General features: G+C 35.3%; 4 protein-coding genes across 9 annotated transcripts; 1 reads left to right on the plus strand and 3 right to left on the minus strand.

Annotated features, from left to right (window-relative positions):
- Nucleotides 1-1,817: 1,817 nt before the first annotated feature.
- Nucleotides 1,818-4,643, plus strand: LOC104754992 (lactoylglutathione lyase). Of its 2 annotated transcripts, none has more exons than XM_010477301.3 (8): nt 1,818-2,022; nt 2,350-2,469; nt 2,979-3,040; nt 3,159-3,219; nt 3,589-3,668; nt 3,751-3,821; nt 4,031-4,120; nt 4,238-4,643. In XM_010477301.3, exons 2-8 carry the CDS (start codon nt 2,377-2,379, stop codon nt 4,336-4,338), a joined length of 558 nt encoding a protein of 185 aa, XP_010475603.1. In that variant the 5' UTR covers nt 1,818-2,022; nt 2,350-2,376; the 3' UTR covers nt 4,339-4,643. The 2 variants fall into 2 exon arrangements, with proteins under 2 accessions (XP_010475603.1, XP_010475602.1); XM_010477300.3 differs by having other exon boundaries at nt 1,872-2,238.
- On the minus strand, nt 4,629-7,450 carry LOC104754993 (uncharacterized). 4 transcript variants are annotated; one of them, XM_010477302.3, is made up of 10 exons: nt 7,245-7,450; nt 6,911-6,977; nt 6,641-6,706; nt 6,229-6,322; nt 5,990-6,106; nt 5,679-5,779; nt 5,498-5,572; nt 5,326-5,418; nt 4,924-5,244; nt 4,629-4,840 (listed from the first exon to the last, which is right to left on the minus strand). In XM_010477302.3, exons 1-10 carry the CDS (start codon nt 7,256-7,258, stop codon nt 4,829-4,831), a joined length of 960 nt encoding a protein of 319 aa, XP_010475604.2. In that variant the 5' UTR covers nt 7,259-7,450; the 3' UTR covers nt 4,629-4,828. The 4 variants fall into 4 exon arrangements, with proteins under 4 accessions (XP_010475604.2, XP_087350656.1, XP_019095170.2 ...); XM_087494530.1 differs by having other exon boundaries at nt 6,214-6,322; nt 7,245-7,364; XM_019239625.2 differs by lacking the exon at nt 6,911-6,977 and having other exon boundaries at nt 7,245-7,367.
- Nucleotides 7,451-7,906: 456 nt separating this feature from the next.
- On the minus strand, nt 7,907-13,236 carry LOC104754994 (DNA ligase 1). The gene is made up of 17 exons (XM_010477303.3): nt 12,335-13,236; nt 12,086-12,202; nt 11,850-11,951; nt 11,655-11,771; nt 11,149-11,379; nt 10,951-11,045; nt 10,783-10,870; nt 10,192-10,323; nt 9,975-10,087; nt 9,303-9,404; nt 9,163-9,224; nt 9,012-9,083; nt 8,789-8,862; nt 8,634-8,690; nt 8,450-8,527; nt 8,214-8,291; nt 7,907-8,125 (listed from the first exon to the last, which is right to left on the minus strand). Exons 1-17 carry the CDS (start codon nt 13,124-13,126, stop codon nt 8,057-8,059), a joined length of 2,379 nt encoding a protein of 792 aa, XP_010475605.2. The 5' UTR covers nt 13,127-13,236; the 3' UTR covers nt 7,907-8,056.
- A 48-nt stretch (nt 13,237-13,284) lies between these two features.
- On the minus strand, nt 13,285-16,271 carry LOC104759115 (cation/H(+) antiporter 6B-like). Of its 2 annotated transcripts, XM_087494766.1 has the most exons (5): nt 15,857-16,271; nt 15,346-15,753; nt 14,743-15,202; nt 13,978-14,631; nt 13,285-13,903 (listed from the first exon to the last, which is right to left on the minus strand). In XM_087494766.1, the coding sequence occupies exons 3-5, from the start codon at nt 14,974-14,976 to the stop codon at nt 13,472-13,474; spliced, it is 1,320 nt and encodes a 439-aa protein (XP_087350892.1). In that variant the 5' UTR covers nt 14,977-15,202; nt 15,346-15,753; nt 15,857-16,271; the 3' UTR covers nt 13,285-13,471. The 2 variants fall into 2 exon arrangements, with proteins under 2 accessions (XP_087350892.1, XP_019094914.2); XM_019239369.2 differs by having other exon boundaries at nt 14,743-15,753; nt 15,857-16,260.
- Nucleotides 16,272-19,813: the final 3,542 nt, after the last annotated feature.

The following is a 19,813-nucleotide window of genomic DNA, read 5'->3' on the forward strand; positions in this document are numbered from 1 at the left end:
TTAATAATTGCTGTCTCTCAGGCGGTCGAATTTATTGTGGCCTTAGCTGCATATTAGTTGTCTCTTAAAAAATTGCTTATCTTCCAAAACTTGTTTTATTGTTTCCATATTTAATACTGAATCAATTGTATAATTTTTATATATAACACATGACATATGGTTATAAGCACAGATGCCTAACCATCTATTCTCTATACCACAGACACAGCACACATACACATATATGTTGATGTGTGTGTGATTCTTTTTCATACTTTGATGTATTGGCTTAAATCGTATTATATATAATTTTGTTCGGTATTGAGTTGGCTGTGATGTAATAAATCTACACATAGCTGGCAAAAATTCTTATTCACATCCTTTAATAGATCTTACATAAAAGGAAAAATTAGGTCTAATATATATAGGGACTTTAATAAATATATAGGATATGAAATCAACTCTGGCTAATTGATAGGTAGATATGCGTATATTGTACAAATATAAACCAAAAATATACAAGTACTTGTAGAGATGACAAGGAGCTGTTAACGTGTAGTTAGATATATACACACTAACACAACATATATACGTGCATGTGTAGGTCCAGCGTAGTTGCCGTACCATATTCGTGGTACTTACTGGTATAAAATCATATTGCTGACACCTCCATTGTTCCCTCCGGTGAGGCCTGTTGAGGTTTGAGAAAAGACAATTATTCGCTGTCCAAATATAAAAAGTCAACTTATTGATGATATCATCATGAAATGTTATAAACATATATAGTAATGTGTGTGTAGCTATCAGATACTTGCAAATCAATATTTATCATAAATTAAAAAGTTGTGAGTCAAGAACAACATTTAAAGTCTAGAAACGCCGTTGGAAAAAAAGTCGGGAAAAGCCGGGGCAGATTTAGAATCTTGAAATGATATATAATCGATCGATCCGATTATTATTAAATTAGATCGACTGGATTGTTAATACTTAATAGAATTATACGCTAAGTTATACATATAGGTCAAAGTTACAATTTCAATCCAATGTGGTCATATTTATTTAAGGTAATGATGGTAAAGAAACACCATAACGAAAACGTATGAGTTTTTTTTTTCTTAATCAAGAAAATTAAAGGTAAAGCCCTAAATGTTAAGAGAGTCTGTGTAACAGAAATGTTTGATTGATTTTCCAGCGGAAAAGTTAAAAAACAAGAACGAGATTTGATTTGTCATCATCATCTCAGTTACCTTCTCAATTATCTATATACGCGTGTCTTCTCAATGCATACTTGTAAAAACTACATTCTACATGATCATGCATATATAAACAAACATGCATGCACACGTTCGCCCGGTTGAATAATTTTCTTACTACATCCATATCGATTATAAAAAGTACAAAGTCTGTTATTGATCAAGTACTTGAAGATCGTTATTGTTGGCATCATGAAGCTGAGTGATTGAATGAAATTTTGACCTTTTTGTTTCGCATATGAACAACTTTTGACCTTAACTTGGAACTTACTCAACCTACTAATAGTATTCTCATCATATAACAAAAGGGATTAATCGCCATATCTATTCTTAAATTCATGTATTCACTAGCAATAGAAATATTTTCACTAGAAGACATTTCAATCGCCAATAATCTAGTTCAGCCACTTGTACTCTTGTAAATAAAACTCTGGTTTGATCTCGGTTGCTACGTTTCTGCGTATCTGAGCAAAACCGGTATTAAATAAAACTGAGCAAACCGGAAATAAAACTTGGTTTGATTTGATCCCACTTGTACGTTTGTAAATAAAATATATTTTAAATATTTCAGCGTCGACCCAGACCGGAGCTGAGCAAAACCGGTATTAAAAAACTAATTCCGGAATCAATTGATCAGCTACGCGATGACGTCGTTTTGTAACAACTCTGACACTCAGCCTCTGGCTGTACACAAAAAAGCCTTGGAGCATCCCAAACACTTCTACCGCACTCCAGCCACAAAACCATAGCCACTGCTCTACGGTCAGATCGTCGTTTGAGCTTTACAGCGGTAAAAATCTCTCCTTTTTTTCCTTTTTTTTTTTTTTTGTTTTTCTCAAATATTTTCTGTCGCACGAATTGATTGATAATCAAAGGAAACGTAATGGGTTCATACTCTATAGCAAGTGCTATATCTCGCATATCTCCTCTGATTCGTTTCGTTAAACCTTATTCTACCGATTTTTCTTTCATCACTTGCGCTTGCAACAGTACCCAGAGACCAAAGGTTCATGCTTTTTTTTGGGAAACCCCTTGTAGTTGGAATCGTTTAATTCTGTTTGGACTATGTGTCTTGTGTGGCGTTGTTTAATCATCTGGGTCTGTTTTGATTTTGTAGAGATTTGCTCAGCTTCGTGTGTTCTCTATGGCGTCTGAAGCGAGAGAATCACCTGCTAACAATCCTGGCTTGTCAGCGGTTCGGGATGAGGCTACAAAAGGATATATCATGCAGCAGACTGTAAGATTCCTCTGCTTCTATTTGCAATTCGAGTTTATTTGTGATTCTGTAATTTCTGTATTGATCTCGAAAGTTGCGTTTTTTTCGGGTGTTTAAGATGTTGAGGAAATCTTAATTATTAGTCGAACTCACAAGCTTAACCATTGAGTTTTGGTATTACTTAGGGACATGTTTACCTGAGATTTCTTAAGGGTTGTTGTTTGAAATTTGTTCCAAGTCTTGACATTGTGTTCTTAAACCAAGCAGACAATCTTTCCTTTGGTAACTAAGGGTGATACTATGATAATCATCAAAGTAGCTCCGTTTGATATAAATCTAAGGAGATTGAACTAATTTATAGAGGTTAACTCATGTCGTGGTAAAGAATGTGTTTAAAGATTAGAACAAACCGATCCGTACCTTTGCTTGAACTTTTGAGTATTATCCCTCTCTCATTAGGTGTTTTAATTTGTCTTCTTTATTCTTGGTTTAGATAGTGATTTTTTTTTCCATCCTTTTGAAACTCTCAGATGTTTCGGATCAAGGACCCTAAGGCTAGTCTTGACTTCTACTCACGTGTGCTGGGAATGTCGTAAGTTTTTTCATCTCTTGAATGCTCTTTTCTCTCAAGTCCTCAGGGAACCAATGGGTTCTTAATTCTTATGCTCTTCTCAAGGCTTATGTGCTCTCTATATATTACGTTTATCCAGATTGCTGAAGAGGCTGGATTTCTCTGAGATGAAATTTAGTTTGTACTTCCTGGGATACGAGGTAAAATTTTCTTCTGTGAGACCTTTGCTTAGTTAGACTCTTCACTAAGCTGGAGGTGATTCTAGAATAACAAAAAGTATGGAACTTTGCAATTTGCACATTATCATATTGAAAGCATTTTAACTTATGTTCTACAGTTCTAGGAACTCATCATGCATCGAGCTTTCAGCACATTAGAATTTTAAACACTGAAAATTAAGCAACCAATCTATTGATGTTTAAAACGCCTCTAGTATAAGTAGAGTTAAAATTGTGAGTTTCTGAAATATACGTTTTTCTTGTTCTGGATCTCTTGGGTGCTTTAACCCCACTGATTTTTAGTGGAGAGTCTCAACAAAGCTGTGTGTTGATTCGTTTATTATGGTACAGGATACTACAACAGCTCCATCCGACCCAACAGAGAGAACAGTTTGGACCTTTGGTCGACCGGCAACAATTGAATTGACTCAGTAAGAAACAAACACTATTGCCTTACTTCCTCTCTTTCTTTTCTTGGATTGATCGTTTCTTATATATGTATGTTTCTTGCAGCAACTGGGGTACAGAGAGTGATCCTGAGTTTAAAGGTTATCACAATGGGAACTCTGAGCCTCGTGGATTTGGTAACCACCTTCTAAAAATATCTCTGATCTTATTGTCTCTCTACACTCAGAAGTAACTGATTAGAGTTTCGGTAGGTTATATTTTAGGGAAGCTTTAAATTTGGTGGCTAGAACGTAGAACATCAGTCAACCAGTTGATAAGCCTAAAAATTGAGACTTGAGTTATGTCAAGTCTTATATTAATACAAATAATTTTGTTGCTGTTACAGGGCACATTGGGGTTACAGTTGATGATGTGCACAAGGCATGCGAGAGATTTGAAGAATTGGGAGTAGAGTTTGTCAAGAAACCAAACGATGGTACTACTATTAGTCTATTACCAGCTGAATCCAGTAGAAATTTGATTTTTTGTTTTGTTTTTGCGACTCTGTTTGAGGAATCTGGTTTTAATCCTTTATTTGATGTAAAACGTGCAGGAAAGATGAAGAACATAGCCTTCATTAAGGATCCTGATAGCTACTGGATCGAGATTTTTGATCTCAAGACTATAGGGACAACTACCGTAAACGCAGCTTGAGGAAGTCACGATTGCGCTATTTGTGTTCATGTGCGCATTCCACCTGAGTGTGAATACAATTGAAGAATTTCCTGTTTCAGCGAATAATTGGATCAACAGAGTCCTTTGTTATCATTCTGGTCTGTTCCTTGACATATATGATAAGCTAAGTTAAAGAAGTCGTTATCACTGTTTCAATAACATAGTTACATACGCATCCAATATCATTGAGATATAAGTTTGATGCTACGAATACTGTTAAGAGTCTGCCCTGTTTTGTTGATATATTTGGTACAAGAATTAACGAACTATTACTTCAAACGAAATATATATCTGCGATTTTATCAAAGAATTAGTTTGAGTATGAAGCACATCACAGAAGCACAAACAGCTAAATCAGTGAAAGAAAGGTCTATAGGACTCGTTCAATGTATACATTGTCCATGATACCAAAAAGTAAAAATCACAATGGTGAAGTCTTGAGATGGCTCTGAAAGTCGCTTGTGCAAAGTCATTTTTTCACCTACAAACAAAATCAAAGAACTTTTACACAAAATGATTTCACCTTTTTTTTTTTTTAAAGAGAGATTTCATAACAACACGCACCTGAACATCTATCTTAACGTCACGGAGAAGCTGTGCAGCAACTGTACCATACCTTCTCATCTCCCATTCACTTAGCTTTCCGTCCCGTAGTCTCATCAGCAGACTATCTTCCTTAAGACGGGGATGATGTATTGCAACGGCTTCCTCTTCCAACTGGTTTGGTAAATCATGGCATTCTCCGGCTGGGACTTTCATCTCGCTCTTTGTTTTGTCTGTGTCAACAGTAGCTTCATCCCGAGTCACGTTTCCAGAACTCCCGGCAGGAGACTTTTGTGCCATGATGTACAGATGAATGCTCGGGTCTTGGTATTCACCATCCATCTGCAGATTCCATTCCAGACTAAGAGATTGCGTAGTTAACGAAGTTTTAACAGTGACTGTGCCATCAGTGTTGTTGTTTACCTTAGATCTAGGTATGGTTTTGACTTCGAAGTTGTCTTTCCACATCTGGAGCATTTTATCATGAACAACAGTGGAACGTATCTCATATCCCAACTAGAAAAAAAAACAATAACCAATCATCTTGTAGTTCCAACGATAATATTAAGCAAATCCCAAGTATCTTAATTCATACCATAACTGTTGTCTTTGGCCCTGATAACGCAAGTATTGTACGCAATAGAGGTTCCAAAAGCTGCTCGGAATATACCTTAAACAAATTGAACGTGAGTTCAGTCACAACTCCCTTGGGCTGAATACAGTCTCACTAAACAAAACAATTATCATGAACTATTTGAATATTCCGATTAACTTACAACATCAGTACCGATGACATAGTCAAAGGGCGGCTCAACGGCCCTTATATGATCTTCGTTTCCCCAGTCGAGTTCTGCAACTCGGAGTGATCCAAACGATCCTACAAGGAATGACAACTTCATTAGACACTAACTAAAAGAAGATAACCATTCAAAAATTTCTTGTAACTCGATAAAGTAAGCCAGTTGGTTCTACGAAGAACTTATCTATGGCACAATTAGATGAAGAAAGATGCAGATGCTACAGATTATGGCAGTAAAAGAAGCAATATGCCTACTTAGAGAAGACTGAAGACAGTGTCAACACAAACCTGAACCAGAATTCATCTGCAAGATTTTGGAGGTATTCCATTCTACATTCCTCTTAAGCAGTGGTAATACCTCCTTTTGATCAGTTGTAACCACATCACACCCCAGCATCGCCAAAGCTTGCACATGAACACAAAACTCCAGTTTAAGATACCAAATTTCTAGTCTTAAGCAAAGGTAAGGTCATACACAAGAAAGGGGAATCCTTTAAGATATAAATACATACATGTTATCTACATACCAAATCCTGCAACGCCGCAACCTGCTCCTAGCTCAATAACACGCTTTCCTTTCAGTTTGGACGGACTAAACCTTCCCTTCCTGCAATTTTTCCCCTGAAATTTTTAAAGCAGGAAGTATGATAAGGTTTCTTGTTAAGTCCAGTGCAGGACTATGGTAGCTAGCCTACGGTTAAGCTAAGCTGGGAGTTCTAGCTTTTGCCAGCTCAGCAACAGAACTTACGGCTAGTTGAGAGCTAAAGAGTTAAAAAAAAAGAGAGAGAGAGGAGAATGCATTGAAACCATTATGGATTGGTTTAGGCATTTGGTGAAGCCTTAGAAACTTCCATCATTAATCAAGTCTCTTCTACGGTATACCAATCTATATTACACAGTCATAGAAGTTAATCTCTGAGGATAAGAAAGATCATATACCAGATATTTGGCAAACACCATGGACGCATCCCACACGGTGGTTCCTAAATGCTTCGAATTTGGATCCTTCCATATAGAATCGAGGCATCATGACACAGCATTAGAAGCATTGAACATGGAAGATGACAAATAGATGACTCAAAAGTAAGAAAGAACTAAGACATGAAAAAGGTGAAAATACAGCTGGGACTTCGTTAGATCTCATTCAAAGACATGTATTTTAAGTTCAAATGTAAGCATTCAAGGAAAAATAAGAGTTATATACATTACCTGAGCAAAGTTTAATTCGTGGCCCAACACCTCAATGGTAACAGTACAGGTGCTTGGAGAATTCAACCTTATAATATAGCAAAAGTTTCAAATTTTTATTCAACGAATCAATTCGGAAACAAAAACTTTGGCTCAAACTTGAGTCAAAGATCTCGACTTGAGTCATAACAACGACGTAGGAAGGTAAAGTTTCTACAAGCAAATAAGCTATTATGATCGTTCCGTAACAAAAGACCATCCTCAGCTCTCATCGGATTTCGCCAAGATTATAACAAACCAATTATGATACTCAATATCACAAACCATGTTAGTGGATAGATAAAAAGTGGACTACCTGTCGGGATCCATTTGTTCTTCTTCGTCCGACGAAACACAAACTACGGCGATTTTCTTCTTTCAGGGAGATTGATTTTTTGTTACGGCGTTTCAGTTTCAGTTTCAGTTCCAGTTCGAGTTCAAAACCTCTGCGTCACCAAGAGGTTTAAGGAGTATTATTGGAACACTAATCCAAAGTTTTATTGATTTAGATGATAATCACTTAAAAGAAATTCTGAAATTAATTAATGAGTTAATTTGTAGACCTATTACATGTTTCGGAATTACTCTTTTGACCTTGTACATCTATTGTCTTTTCTTAACGTTTTTGTTAGATTCCACTTTTTTTGCTTCTTTTGCTTCTTTTGTACTGATTTAATTAACTAAAATTCCACTTTTTTGCTTCTTTTGTTTTCATGATTCCGTCTCTTTGGTGAATGATAATAGACAACAGAGGAAGACATAACTCGAACAACTGAGTACCTCGGCCTAAAGCTTGAACAGGTCTCCCAAGTTTTTCAGGCGTTACTAGAACTAGAAGACACTTTTTGTACTTATGCTACTAAATCATCTATTTGTGAATAAGCTCTAACCTCACCGTAAAAGCAAGCATAATCTTATTATTTACCCTTGCCTGATATATTTGCACATTTGATTTCTTTTCTAGCATGTGGACAATGATTTAGAACTTTTTCCAGAACGGCTCATTAACTTTTCCTAAAATCAGTTTTACACAACCAGTTACTGTTGAGAACATCAAACACGCAATCTGCATCATTAGCTAGTTAGAAGCAAGCAATATCGTATGCTCCGAGAACAGATTACAGTTGCTCAATCATCTTCACCTTTGACATCATTGCTTGGATGATTGTGTTTCTGAGCTTGGTACATATCTGCAACCTGAAAATGTGCAGGGAAAAAGAACTTCAAAACCAGCCTGGTCTCATCTTTCCAGAATTGAAAACATACGAGTGTTACGAGACTTCACCTGCTCAGATGATGTTGCTTCCTCTGGCTTCTTGTCTTCCCGTACACGGAGTAGACGAGGAAAACGAAGAGAAATTCCCTTTAGACGAAACATTGAAACAGTCAATAGGTATAGCAATTTCCCGGCAGCTCGAAAACAAATCAAAATAGCTCAACGGTTTTATAAGTTTTAATATATCAGCAGATTGATTCAAACCAAAAAGGAAAAAGAAGAAAATAAGTCAGACAATATTAAACCTTATCAGGGTCCACAATGCCGGTAGCTGCTCGGTGCACAGGGCTAATTGTCAAGTCAGCTGCTTTCACTTCCCATACCTTTAAGCAAGCATGTATATTAGCTTTCACTTTGACCCATAAAGATAGAATATTAAAGCAGTTAAATATAAGGTAACATTTTGAGTACAAGCGAACATAATCCTACCTCAGTGGGCTCAAACCAAACATCTGGAGTGAGGCCGTCACCAACTCGGTAGTATTGCTGGATATTTGAATAATTACAATTAACAAGAATTCAGGCAAGAGACATATATGACATTGCAGAAAAAGGAGGCCAGAGAGAAGAAAAAGCTATCCTACTTTTGGAGTAGTTATCACTTGAGAGCGAAGACTGGACGACCTCTCGTCAAGCATGGCATCAGAAAATCCAGTACCTAGTAGCCCAAACCGTAAAACCAGGGTATAAGTAACTTGGGAAACTGAACGTAGCACATAAAAAATATTAAATGCCAAGGTGTAAGTAACTTGAGAAACTGAAAGCAGCACACAAAAAATATGAAATGCCAAGGTGTATTAGACTGACCGATTTTACAAATGCTTTGGAACTCCTCCTTATCAACATCGTAACAAGCGAGTAAAAATGCACCAAAGACACCTAGAAGGAACGCATATAGCTCTGTTAGGAGCATAAAGGTTGAAAATGTATCATCCAATATATTCGTAATGGTTTTCACCTGTGCGTTTGCCACGTCCATGGAAAGCAGCAATTGGTACAAGATCCATAGAGTCTCCAATGCTGCGAATATTACCCTAGAGTCAGTAAAGGACTGTTCGATTTACACTTATTTGAGAGAAATGTTTAAAAGACTATTGCCTGTCCATGTAGTCTTTCTTCAATTTTAGCCAATTATTTGATCGCTTTGCAGGCTCATAGGTAGCATCCGAGTTCAATGTTTTAATAATTAAACCTTCACAGCTGCAAAATAAAATTTATAGATGAAGAGCCTGAACATTATTGAGATAACAAGGTAAACGCTGATGTAATATATAGACATAAGACTGTAGAGAATTCACAATAAGTGTGGATCAAATTGCTAAAAATACAATTATTATCCAGAAGACACATGATGAAATCTAAACAGCATAGGGCAATGAAGCAGAAGTCAATGTCATTTCATATATCACTACAGGCATGGTAAAATTTGCAAATTTAATCATATCCTTAAACATATAACAGATAACTATCTAAAATAGAATACCCAAGATGAGTAAATATCTACCAGAACCTCTAATTTCCGTTAACACAGCTGACGGTGAAAGATGCTAGGCAAACAATCTACAAGCATGGTCAATTTTTTAATTTATTATACCCTTGAACATTTAAAAGATGACTCTAGAATAAAATATCCGGAAGCAGTAAATATCTACCAGAATCTCTAATTATCTGTGAGTGCAGCTGAAGGTAAAAAATGCAAATGCTAGGCAACAATTTACACCAAAGTTCACCGTACTTGTTACATATACAGAGAAGTATCAAGATATATACCCAACATCAACAGATGCGTCAAGAAACTTTTGGATTTCATCGATATCGCTAGATGTTAGAGCAGTTGCAAACTGGAAATAGCCCGGCTCTTCCTCAAATGATTCGTATAGCTTCTGTTGAAGCAAAGTGTAGACAAATGATTACATATTTACATAACAATTACTTTATTGAAACCAAGGGAAAACAAATTCTATTTATGTTTTACTGATAGGCTTACCTCTCGGCGAATATTAAGATTCTCTTGGATAAGTTGTTGGCCATTTAGATATAATATGTCAAAAGCAAAGATGCATACGCCAACCTTAATATCATTGACATTCACGTTTTTACGGGCTCGAGTGCTCAAAATCTGAGAAAAAAGCGAGAAAATATAAAACTACAAATCAAGTCAAATAGTCAAAGTAGCTAGCTTCAAGTAAAGTAAACTAACCCAGATGAGAAAGAGTGTTATAACAGTTGATATATTTCAATAATCCTCTTCATACCAACACTAAACTTAAGTATGATCATAAGGAGGAATTAGGTCAATCACCAAAACTATCAGCGGAAAATGCCATAAAATATCCATAAATGTAACAAGGTTTGTTCAGAATGTTGGACAAATTGTTGGTTAGACAGTGTCAAAACCGGAAAATCTGATCTACAAGGGTGTTATCGCTATGCTTACTTTGTTAACTCACTGGCTAGTGGCTAACAAGATGAAAACTACTCGGGCAATTATTTAAAATAGAATACTAAAATGAATAGGCAGAATTAAGGCTGAAACCATACGTGTATATCAGAACCTTGCTATTCACTTATGAGTTACCTGGAACGGAAGAATTTTCTTTTTCTCCCTGTCAAAAGCAACAACCTCACAATCCAAAATAAAAGACTTCACAGAGGGCTTCTTTAATCTGCATAGAGATGATTCACAGCTTCAGTAGAAAGATTGGTTCTTTCTAAAGTTTTTCAACAAGTTACACCAGAAGGTAACCTTGATAACGCAATCGCAACATCCGGATACTTCCCAGTGTTTCTTTCAGCATTTCGACTGTATATCTCAAATGTACCATCCTCCATAAAATGTATCTGCAGAAATTAATTGATGATAAGCCAAACCATGATGACATACTTAAATAAGACAGATCTAAGTATAGCATTTATCCGAATTAAGTAGACACCAATATATTACCTGTGCACGTTCTCCATCATATTTGTATTCACATGTGAAAACGATGTCCTGGAATTTATTCAGTATCTCTGCTACACCTTTGGTTGGTTTTGCAAGCATGGGTCCAATTGGAACGCCCAGTGTAAAGTTACAAGTTTTTGGAAGATTCCACACACCACCAGTTAGAAGGGCAGGAACAATAATGTCATAGACAGGAAGCACCGTGAATACTTGTTTAACAATCTTCGCAGCCTACAAAGATAGGGCAAAAAGATGGATCCAGGAAACTTGACATAAAATTACACGCGTTCAAAACATCAGAAAAAGAAACCAAAAATATACAGAAATGTATAGGAGGTAAACTGTGACCTACATAGAGATCCTAAAGCCTCACGTAACATTCTTAATTCCTTATAGTAGCTCAAAAATTATATTGTTACTCACAGAACTCAAAAAAGAAAGGATTCTGATATAAGTGGAAAATACCGAAAAAAGAAAGAAAAAAAAAACTAAAAGAGAAAGCAAACCTCTTCTAAAGGAGACTTGGTATTAGGCGGTGGCTTTGAGTGCTCTTCATTATATACAGCGGCTTGTCCCAAGGCAGCTAAAACAGTCTGACCTGAGAACCCTAAACGCAATTTTGCCTGCAAGGTAAATTAAGAATTGCAGAATAAGGAACCCAAACGAATGAGCAGAAAAAAGTTGTGGCAATTGATGCATACCTGAAGTAAACGTGTTAAGTAAAGAGGTTCACAGTCTGTTGTTGCCACAAGTAGTGCCTTCATTCGATTCTTCTTCTTTTCCGTACTATCTTTTCCACTTTCCTGCAATAGTTAACATGCAATAGTCCCACACATCTCTTAATGTCAAGCAAAAGAACGTTGATTGAATCTCACTCAAATCAATAACCAAAATTTTAAACATTCAAAAGCCACAAACAATCATAAGTTCAACATACCATAGCAATTCGTCGAAACGTATCAAAAACCTTGACAACAGTCAACGGTTCAGGCTTAAACATCATAGTCTGAGTCGAACGGCTTCCTTTTGCTACAAGCCCCAAGTCTCCCAGTTCCTATAAATGGAGTACAATTTCAGAACTGCTAACTTTCTCATTCTAAAACCTTATTGCAATCACATTCCACTAGACAGGACTATAAAGCAACCAAATTTACAAGTAAACAGAAAAGAAAAAAAGTCAACATACCGTATTCTGCTTCTTAACCTGATCCTCAGTCCTACCAAAAGCTTCAGAGATTGCCTTGATGATTGAACCCTCACCAATTCCCAATTCTATACCTTCATGAGCAGGAGCAATCTCATTCGCAGAAAGATAAACAGTAGCAACCAAATCCTCGGGTGTAGTGGCAATAACGGTTCTCAACATGTTACACAGAATATCAGTAATCACAATTCGACCACTTTCATTTGAAATCAGATCAAAAGCCAAAGCAAGAAACAAAAATGGAACTCTCTCCCCTTTCTCCCAACAAGACACTTTCTCAGGATCGAAATCATTGGGCTTCTTCTTCAACAATCCAATTTTGCTCTTCATCTCGCCAATTTTATCAGCTTTGCTCAAAGTCCTTGACTTTTTCGCTCCGGTCTTAGAATCTTCCGCAATCGACGACGTATCCGATCTGGGTTTCGCGGAATCAGCAACAGGCTCTACGGGAACCTCAGTTTTCGATACTGTACCTTCGGAAACAAGAGGTTTGGCCAAATCAGCGTCTTGGGTTTCCTCAATTTTTCTTTTGTTCGGCGAGCGAGACAAGGCAGAGGAAGTCTGAGGAGTCTTCTTCTTGGCAGCTGCGCGAGCATTGGACATAAGAGCGTCAAATGCAGAAGGACGGGTAGAAGACATGGCTCTGTGGCACGAGCTAAGGCGCAAGTGGGAAACTCTGCGGCTAAAAGAGAGCAAGACGGAAGAGGAGAATTGAGTTTTCGTAGCGAGACAATGTACGTATCGGAGGCAATTTGATGATCGAATTGCTAACATCAGTCGATTTTGAAATTTAGGGTTTTGGAAAAGGGCAAACTGTTGCAACCTTGAAGAAACCCAGGTACAGTATCTGATATGGCGGCAGAATTGTTTTGCCCGCGTCTCTTTCCTTTAATCTGGGCCTAATTTAGGACAACCTTAAACGGGCTAAGATATTTTAGAACTCTAATGGGCCGATCTGCAAATTAGTGGGCCTGGTGTTTATGAGCTCCTCTTCACCAAATACATATTTTTCCATCATTATGGGTGTTTTCTAATTATTACAACACAAAAAAAAAAAACGTCTACGATGGGTTTCCTATGTGTGTAATACAAGATAACAAAAGATTGAAGCTAGGCTAGTCATTCTTGTTGTTGGACGATCAACACGGAAGCTTTAGAAGGAAAATATTCAGATGCTAACAAATCCCCGATGACTCCAAGTTCGTCGAATTCCATCCATTCCCCAAGTCCACTAGTGACTGTAGTACCAATCCCGCTTCTTCTACCGACTACAAATAGATCATAGTCGTAAGCCACGGATTGCAAAAACGTGGAAGTCTCTGTGCCATCAGCCACTGTCAGCTCAATGATGCTGGAGTTATCTCGAGGCCTCTCTTCAAGACTATTCTTGTACTCTGCCATTTCATCATGACTCCTCTTGCTACTCTCCTCGGTATGAGGCGCAGGGATCAGACGCATCACCGTTAGATTCACTTTTTGGTTACCTCTCATGTGGTTAGCTAATGCCAAGGCCTCTTTGTCGTCATTCCCACCCACGTAAATCAAGCATACCTGCACTCAATAATCAAGAAAGATTCAACATCTTTTCTTCATGTAAAAATAAAAGAAAATGTAGAGTTACGTACGCGGCACGGAGATTCTACGGATTTAGGGTTCCAGATTGGTTTGCGATGAACCAAGATTCCGACAGAGCAAGGGGCTCGTTTTAGGACGCTACGATTAAGACCTCTTAGGTTTTGATCGTCAGAGGTAATGCCATATCCGTTAGCCCCCCAAGAGCGGTGAAACGAGAGGAGGATAAGATTTGAACCTTTATCAAGAGCAAACCAACATATGTGTTCATGCATCTCTTTAGCGGAAGTTAAAAACGTAAACATGTTTATGGAAGCGGAGTCCCAATAAGTCTCTTGAAACAGTTGGAAAGAGCTTATGACATTTTCGGAATAAGACCGACTTCCAGGCTTTGGTTTCTGAAGCTGGTGGGAGATAAACGTGGGAGTAGCTTGACCCACTAGCTCGTTTAGGTGAAGAACACTACACCTCATTGGAGAGTCTTTAGTTGGGGAAGTAGCTCTAAGAAGGCTAATCATCGATGTTATGTTGTCTGGCTTGTTGATGCACACCAGCGTTTGCAGTTCTGAGTTATATATTAAGTTTCTTCTTTTGTAACTCACTAATCTCTTCGACCGATCATACAAGAAATGTATAGCCATTGGTGTTAACAAAGAGTTTACCAAAATGTATACGCCCAGGAGCGTAAAGAGCTCCAGTCCAATCCTCTGTTAAAGTATGAGAGACATTAGAAACATTAAACCATAGAATATACAAAATTATGATGACCTATGATTAAATTATATATGACTATATATAGCAAAAATATTCTTACGTACGTTATTTTCGAAGGCTTGGAGGACGAAAGCCAACTCGAAACTACTCTTGGTGCCCATAATAATACCTAGGATAATTGAGTCTCGCAAGGGCATCCTTGCAGCTAGGGCGACTAAGAACGAAGTAGCAAGTTTCGCAATGTATAAGATGGAAAGGAATGAAAAACACTCAAACATATGATCCTGTTTTCCATTACCAAACCCCTTTCCTATATATGACCAATCTAGTTTAATCATGCTAAGTGATCCAAAGAGGGGTAAAAAAATTCCCTCATTGAAACTCTCGAATTTTCGTATAAAAAGTGATCCTAATGGTGGTCCGTTAGGGATAGCCAAACCAAGAACAAATGCACCCAACGGTCCGAAGAATAAGAAGTGACTCCAGAAAAGATAGGATAAGTAAGCCAGCGAGAGACCGATGGAGAGGTAGATGTTCTTCACTGGCGCTCCTTCTGGCGTATGTCTGATAACCCAATGCATAAATTGCCGCACAAGATACAAACAAATAAAGAATAGCATCAAACCAACTCCCATACGTATCTTATTAATTTCGTCGCGGCTTATGTTTTTCCATACACTCAAGAAAAAGGCAAGCATATCCGTTACCATCCCAGATGACTGAGCTATTTGGCCGAACTCAGTGTGAACTATTTTGAGGTCGGTAAGGAGCATGTTGAGGCAAGTGAAGGGCGTCATGCTCATGGTGAATATCATTACAGCATACTCTATATCTGTCATGGTCGGGATACTTGATTTCTCTCTAGATGAATAAATGACTTTTCCGAGTTGCAATGGGATGATCATTGAGGTGAGTCCAATCACAACACTCTTCGTTCCAGACTTTTTGATCATTCCAACATCCGTAGTCACTCCTCTTAGGAACCAATCTAGGGTAAAAGCAAATGCACCAATAGTCTCAGCAACATTTGGCATATACTTGTTATCATGGATAAATATATGCTGAAGCCGTGACATTTCCAGCCACTGAAACACCTCGCTAAAGACTGCCCCAACCTTTTAAAAAAAAAAAACAAGAGAAATTGTGTGATATTATATTTATCCGAACATCGCTGATCAAATCTGGACATTATTAGAAACCTAGCTCCTACTTACTTACAAGCATCATGGAGGTAAACTTAGGGATAGGAACACGTAACTTCTTGAACAAGATATCAAAAAAACGCCAGAATACAAATGTGGAGAGAATTATGATCTCCAGTTGAGGAAGAGGGTACTGCCAAAATTCCATTCCCGTAGATTCGGAAGCAAACTTTTCTGTTACGCCGTGTGAGTTCAACAATATATGTGGACTTACATCGCAAACCATCTTCCCCCCCATCTCTGCTCTTTTCCCATCGTCGTCCAACATGACTTCTTGGCGCCAAGTCGCATATTCTGCATCCATTTGAGACAAATAACCTTTGTCTATGTAAAACCAAAAACAAAACGAAACAAAAAAAAAAAAACTTAGACAATGGAAAGGTTTTGCAGTCAAAGGAAGAACTAAAAAAAACCGGTCAAATGGATATCACACAGATCCCATAAAAAAATCTCTTAAAAAAAATTAAAAAAATAAATCTCTAAAATTAGCATTAGGTATAAATATAGGGATTGTACGGTCCAGGTGTTATCTTTGTTTTTTGGCCTTTTTAAGCTGTATTGCTTTAAAACAAAATGATTTCCTTAGGGCATCTTTAGTGTTACTTTTGTTAAAAAAATAATAAAAATATGAGAGAGAAAAGTTAAGAGAGAGTAATCGTACCTGCTGGAGAATTTTGAGAATTCTTTGAGAAACGGTTCTTTACAGGTGTCGTTCATTTATTGGCACATATTTTTAAAAATAAATAATAAATAAAAATATGTAATAAAAATATTTTTTGTTTTGTTTTCTGAGCAATCTTTACCGGTTCTGACTAAAGATGGTCTTAGGCACTCTAAATAAACACTATAGCCATTTAGATAGGGTGATGATCCATTAATTAGGACCTCAATAACAATCTTTAACGCCTAATGTAATTTATTATAATTAACACTTGGTATTCATTGTTTGTTAAGCAGACCATGTTATTACAAGAGAATCTATATTAGAATTGTGATAACAAGGGCAGCTAAGGTTGAAAGAAGATCATCATACAGTAGGCTAGCTCTGCCATAAGAAAATACTCAAATTTTATTATTAACTAGGATTTACCCCATTTTTCTGTATAAAAATTTATGATTTTGTATTATGAGTATATTTATTGATTTTATATAAATATATATGTTACGTTATACTGCTAGACAATTTTTGTTTTACACTCTTAATTAAACTAATACGATTTGATATAATCTAATATTAGTAATGTTAACAAAATAAATTTAACCCTTATTATAGTATTGAGTTATAATGATAGGTTTTATTTTTATTAATATTTGTATCAAATTTTTCCCCTCATATAACCCCCCATGCCGTGTTTTTTATATAAAAACATATGTAGTGTAAAGGAAAAATGAAAATAAAAAACTTTAGAAATGTTTTAAAAAAAATTATTATAAAAAACCAAAAAAACAAATTAATATTCAAGAACTAAAATCTACACACACAAAAAAAAAATCTATTCACAAAAAAGGAATTAGCAACTGTAAAATATTTGATATCTACATTTTTCTTTCCATCAAAGATATATATTAATATATATAGACATGGAAAGTAATTATATAAAAATTTGACTAAATGATAGCCATTAAAAAGAAGCCGTTCAAACGCAAAGATAGATATTAAAACAGAAATTTAAATCCAACAACCATATCAGCTTGCAAATTAAATCAAGCTTCTTTAGGCATATGTCATCTTCTTGAGAGTCTCTTGCTTTTAATAAAATGGTGCATTCACGATATAAGAAATAGTAGATTTGTGTGTTTGATGATATAAGAAATGTAATTCCATAGAGTATTTATAGTAGACGAAAGTAGGTCAAAAAAATCTTGGTGTCAAGCATAATATATTTGACTAGATTCGGACCCGCACGTACGTGCGGAATTGATTTCAAAAACTTAGTTTGCTATTAGAATTATTATATATTATATATGTGTGGGATAATGTCTGTAAACATATTAATTTTTTTAAGGAATATTAACGTTCATAATCCAGATCCATATCAGTTTAATATTCGATTTGTTTTAAATTCCATTTATACAAAAAGAATGATCATATTTGTATTTATTATATGTAAAGACAACTATAATTAAAAATAATAGTATAAATAAATTATTTTCACCTATGAACATAGTATATAAAATATATAATTTAAATTAATATTTTTGAAAACTGATAATATTTCCATTTTTTTAGATAGTGAATGAATCTAAAATCAGAAAAAATATATAAAGAATATGCTATTTTTCAAAATAGTATATTGTGGTTAGATTATATATTACAAATATAATAACTATTTTCATAATTGAAAAAGTCAATATAATCTAAAAATTCTCTTCTTTTTTTGTTTTTTTTTCTATTTGTCGTAATAAGATTAATTAGTATAGTTTAGTTATATCTTTTTTGTACTTGATTCTTGTGTGATCCAACATTTTCCATGGCTAAAACTATGCATAAACACACCCTTATTATTATCTATCTTAAATAAAAAATAGAAATATACCAAACAATTAAATTCTTAATATTTATGTGTATCACATTCACATGAGTTAGATTCCGAGTCCAAAATATCGAGGCAAAGTTTTCCATCTTCAATAACAAAACACACAAATTAATAATATACAAAATCACTTTTAAACAAAATCAAAGAGACAAAATTACATCATTTAACATTCCGCTCATGAAAATATTAACATTTTGAAATGTTTAGTTGTTTGTACTAATTCATATCACCAGCAATCCAAATAATCGATGGCACCTTTTGGCTCGGATGGTTGACATCCAATCTCTGCAATAATTCTCTTTCCCTTGCACAATCAAACATCAATATGTTGCGACCTGCCCAAATCTTCCCTGCAATAACATCCCCCTACATCAAAGTATAAACTGTATCCTGGTTTTTTCTTTGGTTTAATAGACAATTCAACCAAGAATTTTAAAATTCAGGAAAGTACAAAAATTATCATTTAGCTCGATGAGTCGGTTTGAGGATCCATTTTCTATCAACAACTCTTCCAGATCTTCTATATATCATGATTAATATTTTTGATGATTTAATAAGAGCTCGATTTTTAAGTTTTTCCATTCAAAAGGTGTGTTAGGTAAAATAAAGATCAACTCACCATAATATAAAATCTACCAAAAAAAATAAGAAAACTTAAGAATTAATAGATTAAAGTACCATTGGTTTGAAGAGATAGTGACACACAAGTGGAGAAACAACCGTCTCATGCTCCATTTGAACGCTGAAATCAGCATAAAAACTCAAATTAGATTCTACTACAATTAGCAAAAAGAACAAAAAAAATATGTGCTATCAAAATTGAAACAAAAAAATATGTATATATTCAAGGCTTAAACACAAATACTACGTTATATATATAGGAAAATGGTATGGGAAAAAGTTAGATATCTGTTTGAAATTTTTCATTTATTGTTAAGATATTTTTTGCCATAAATATTGCATAAATTTCCTAATTGTTCGTTGATGGTTTCCACAAATTTCGTCATCATATATTTACCCATATTTTGTTTTAATATTTGTTACATGACTAAAAGAATATCTTTAATTTATAAGTATAACAACAAATCTTATTAAAACTTTCAGGATATCGGAAATATAATATCAATTATTAATTCTTTAAATTATCTACAATTAATTTCAAACCACAGTCGATAAAAATTTATTACAGATTTTAATTTCAACTTTTAATCGTTATTTATTTTTATTAAACTTAATATTTTTAAAATTAGAATTTACACAAAAATAGGATTTTGTAGATCCGTTATTTAACTAAACATTAAAATATTTTCATAAGTTTTAAAATAATAGTTTACGGATATGTATATATTGCCTGTAATTTAAATATATTTTTGTAATACTTTCTTATTAATCGACTTGAAATCAATATTGAAGAGCATATTCCTTTTAAAGATATT

This window comes from Camelina sativa, chromosome 17 (genome assembly GCF_030686135.1).
Source record: "Camelina sativa cultivar CO46 ecotype springtype chromosome 17, ASM3068613v1".
Taxonomy (NCBI): Eukaryota; Viridiplantae; Streptophyta; class Magnoliopsida; order Brassicales; family Brassicaceae; genus Camelina; species Camelina sativa.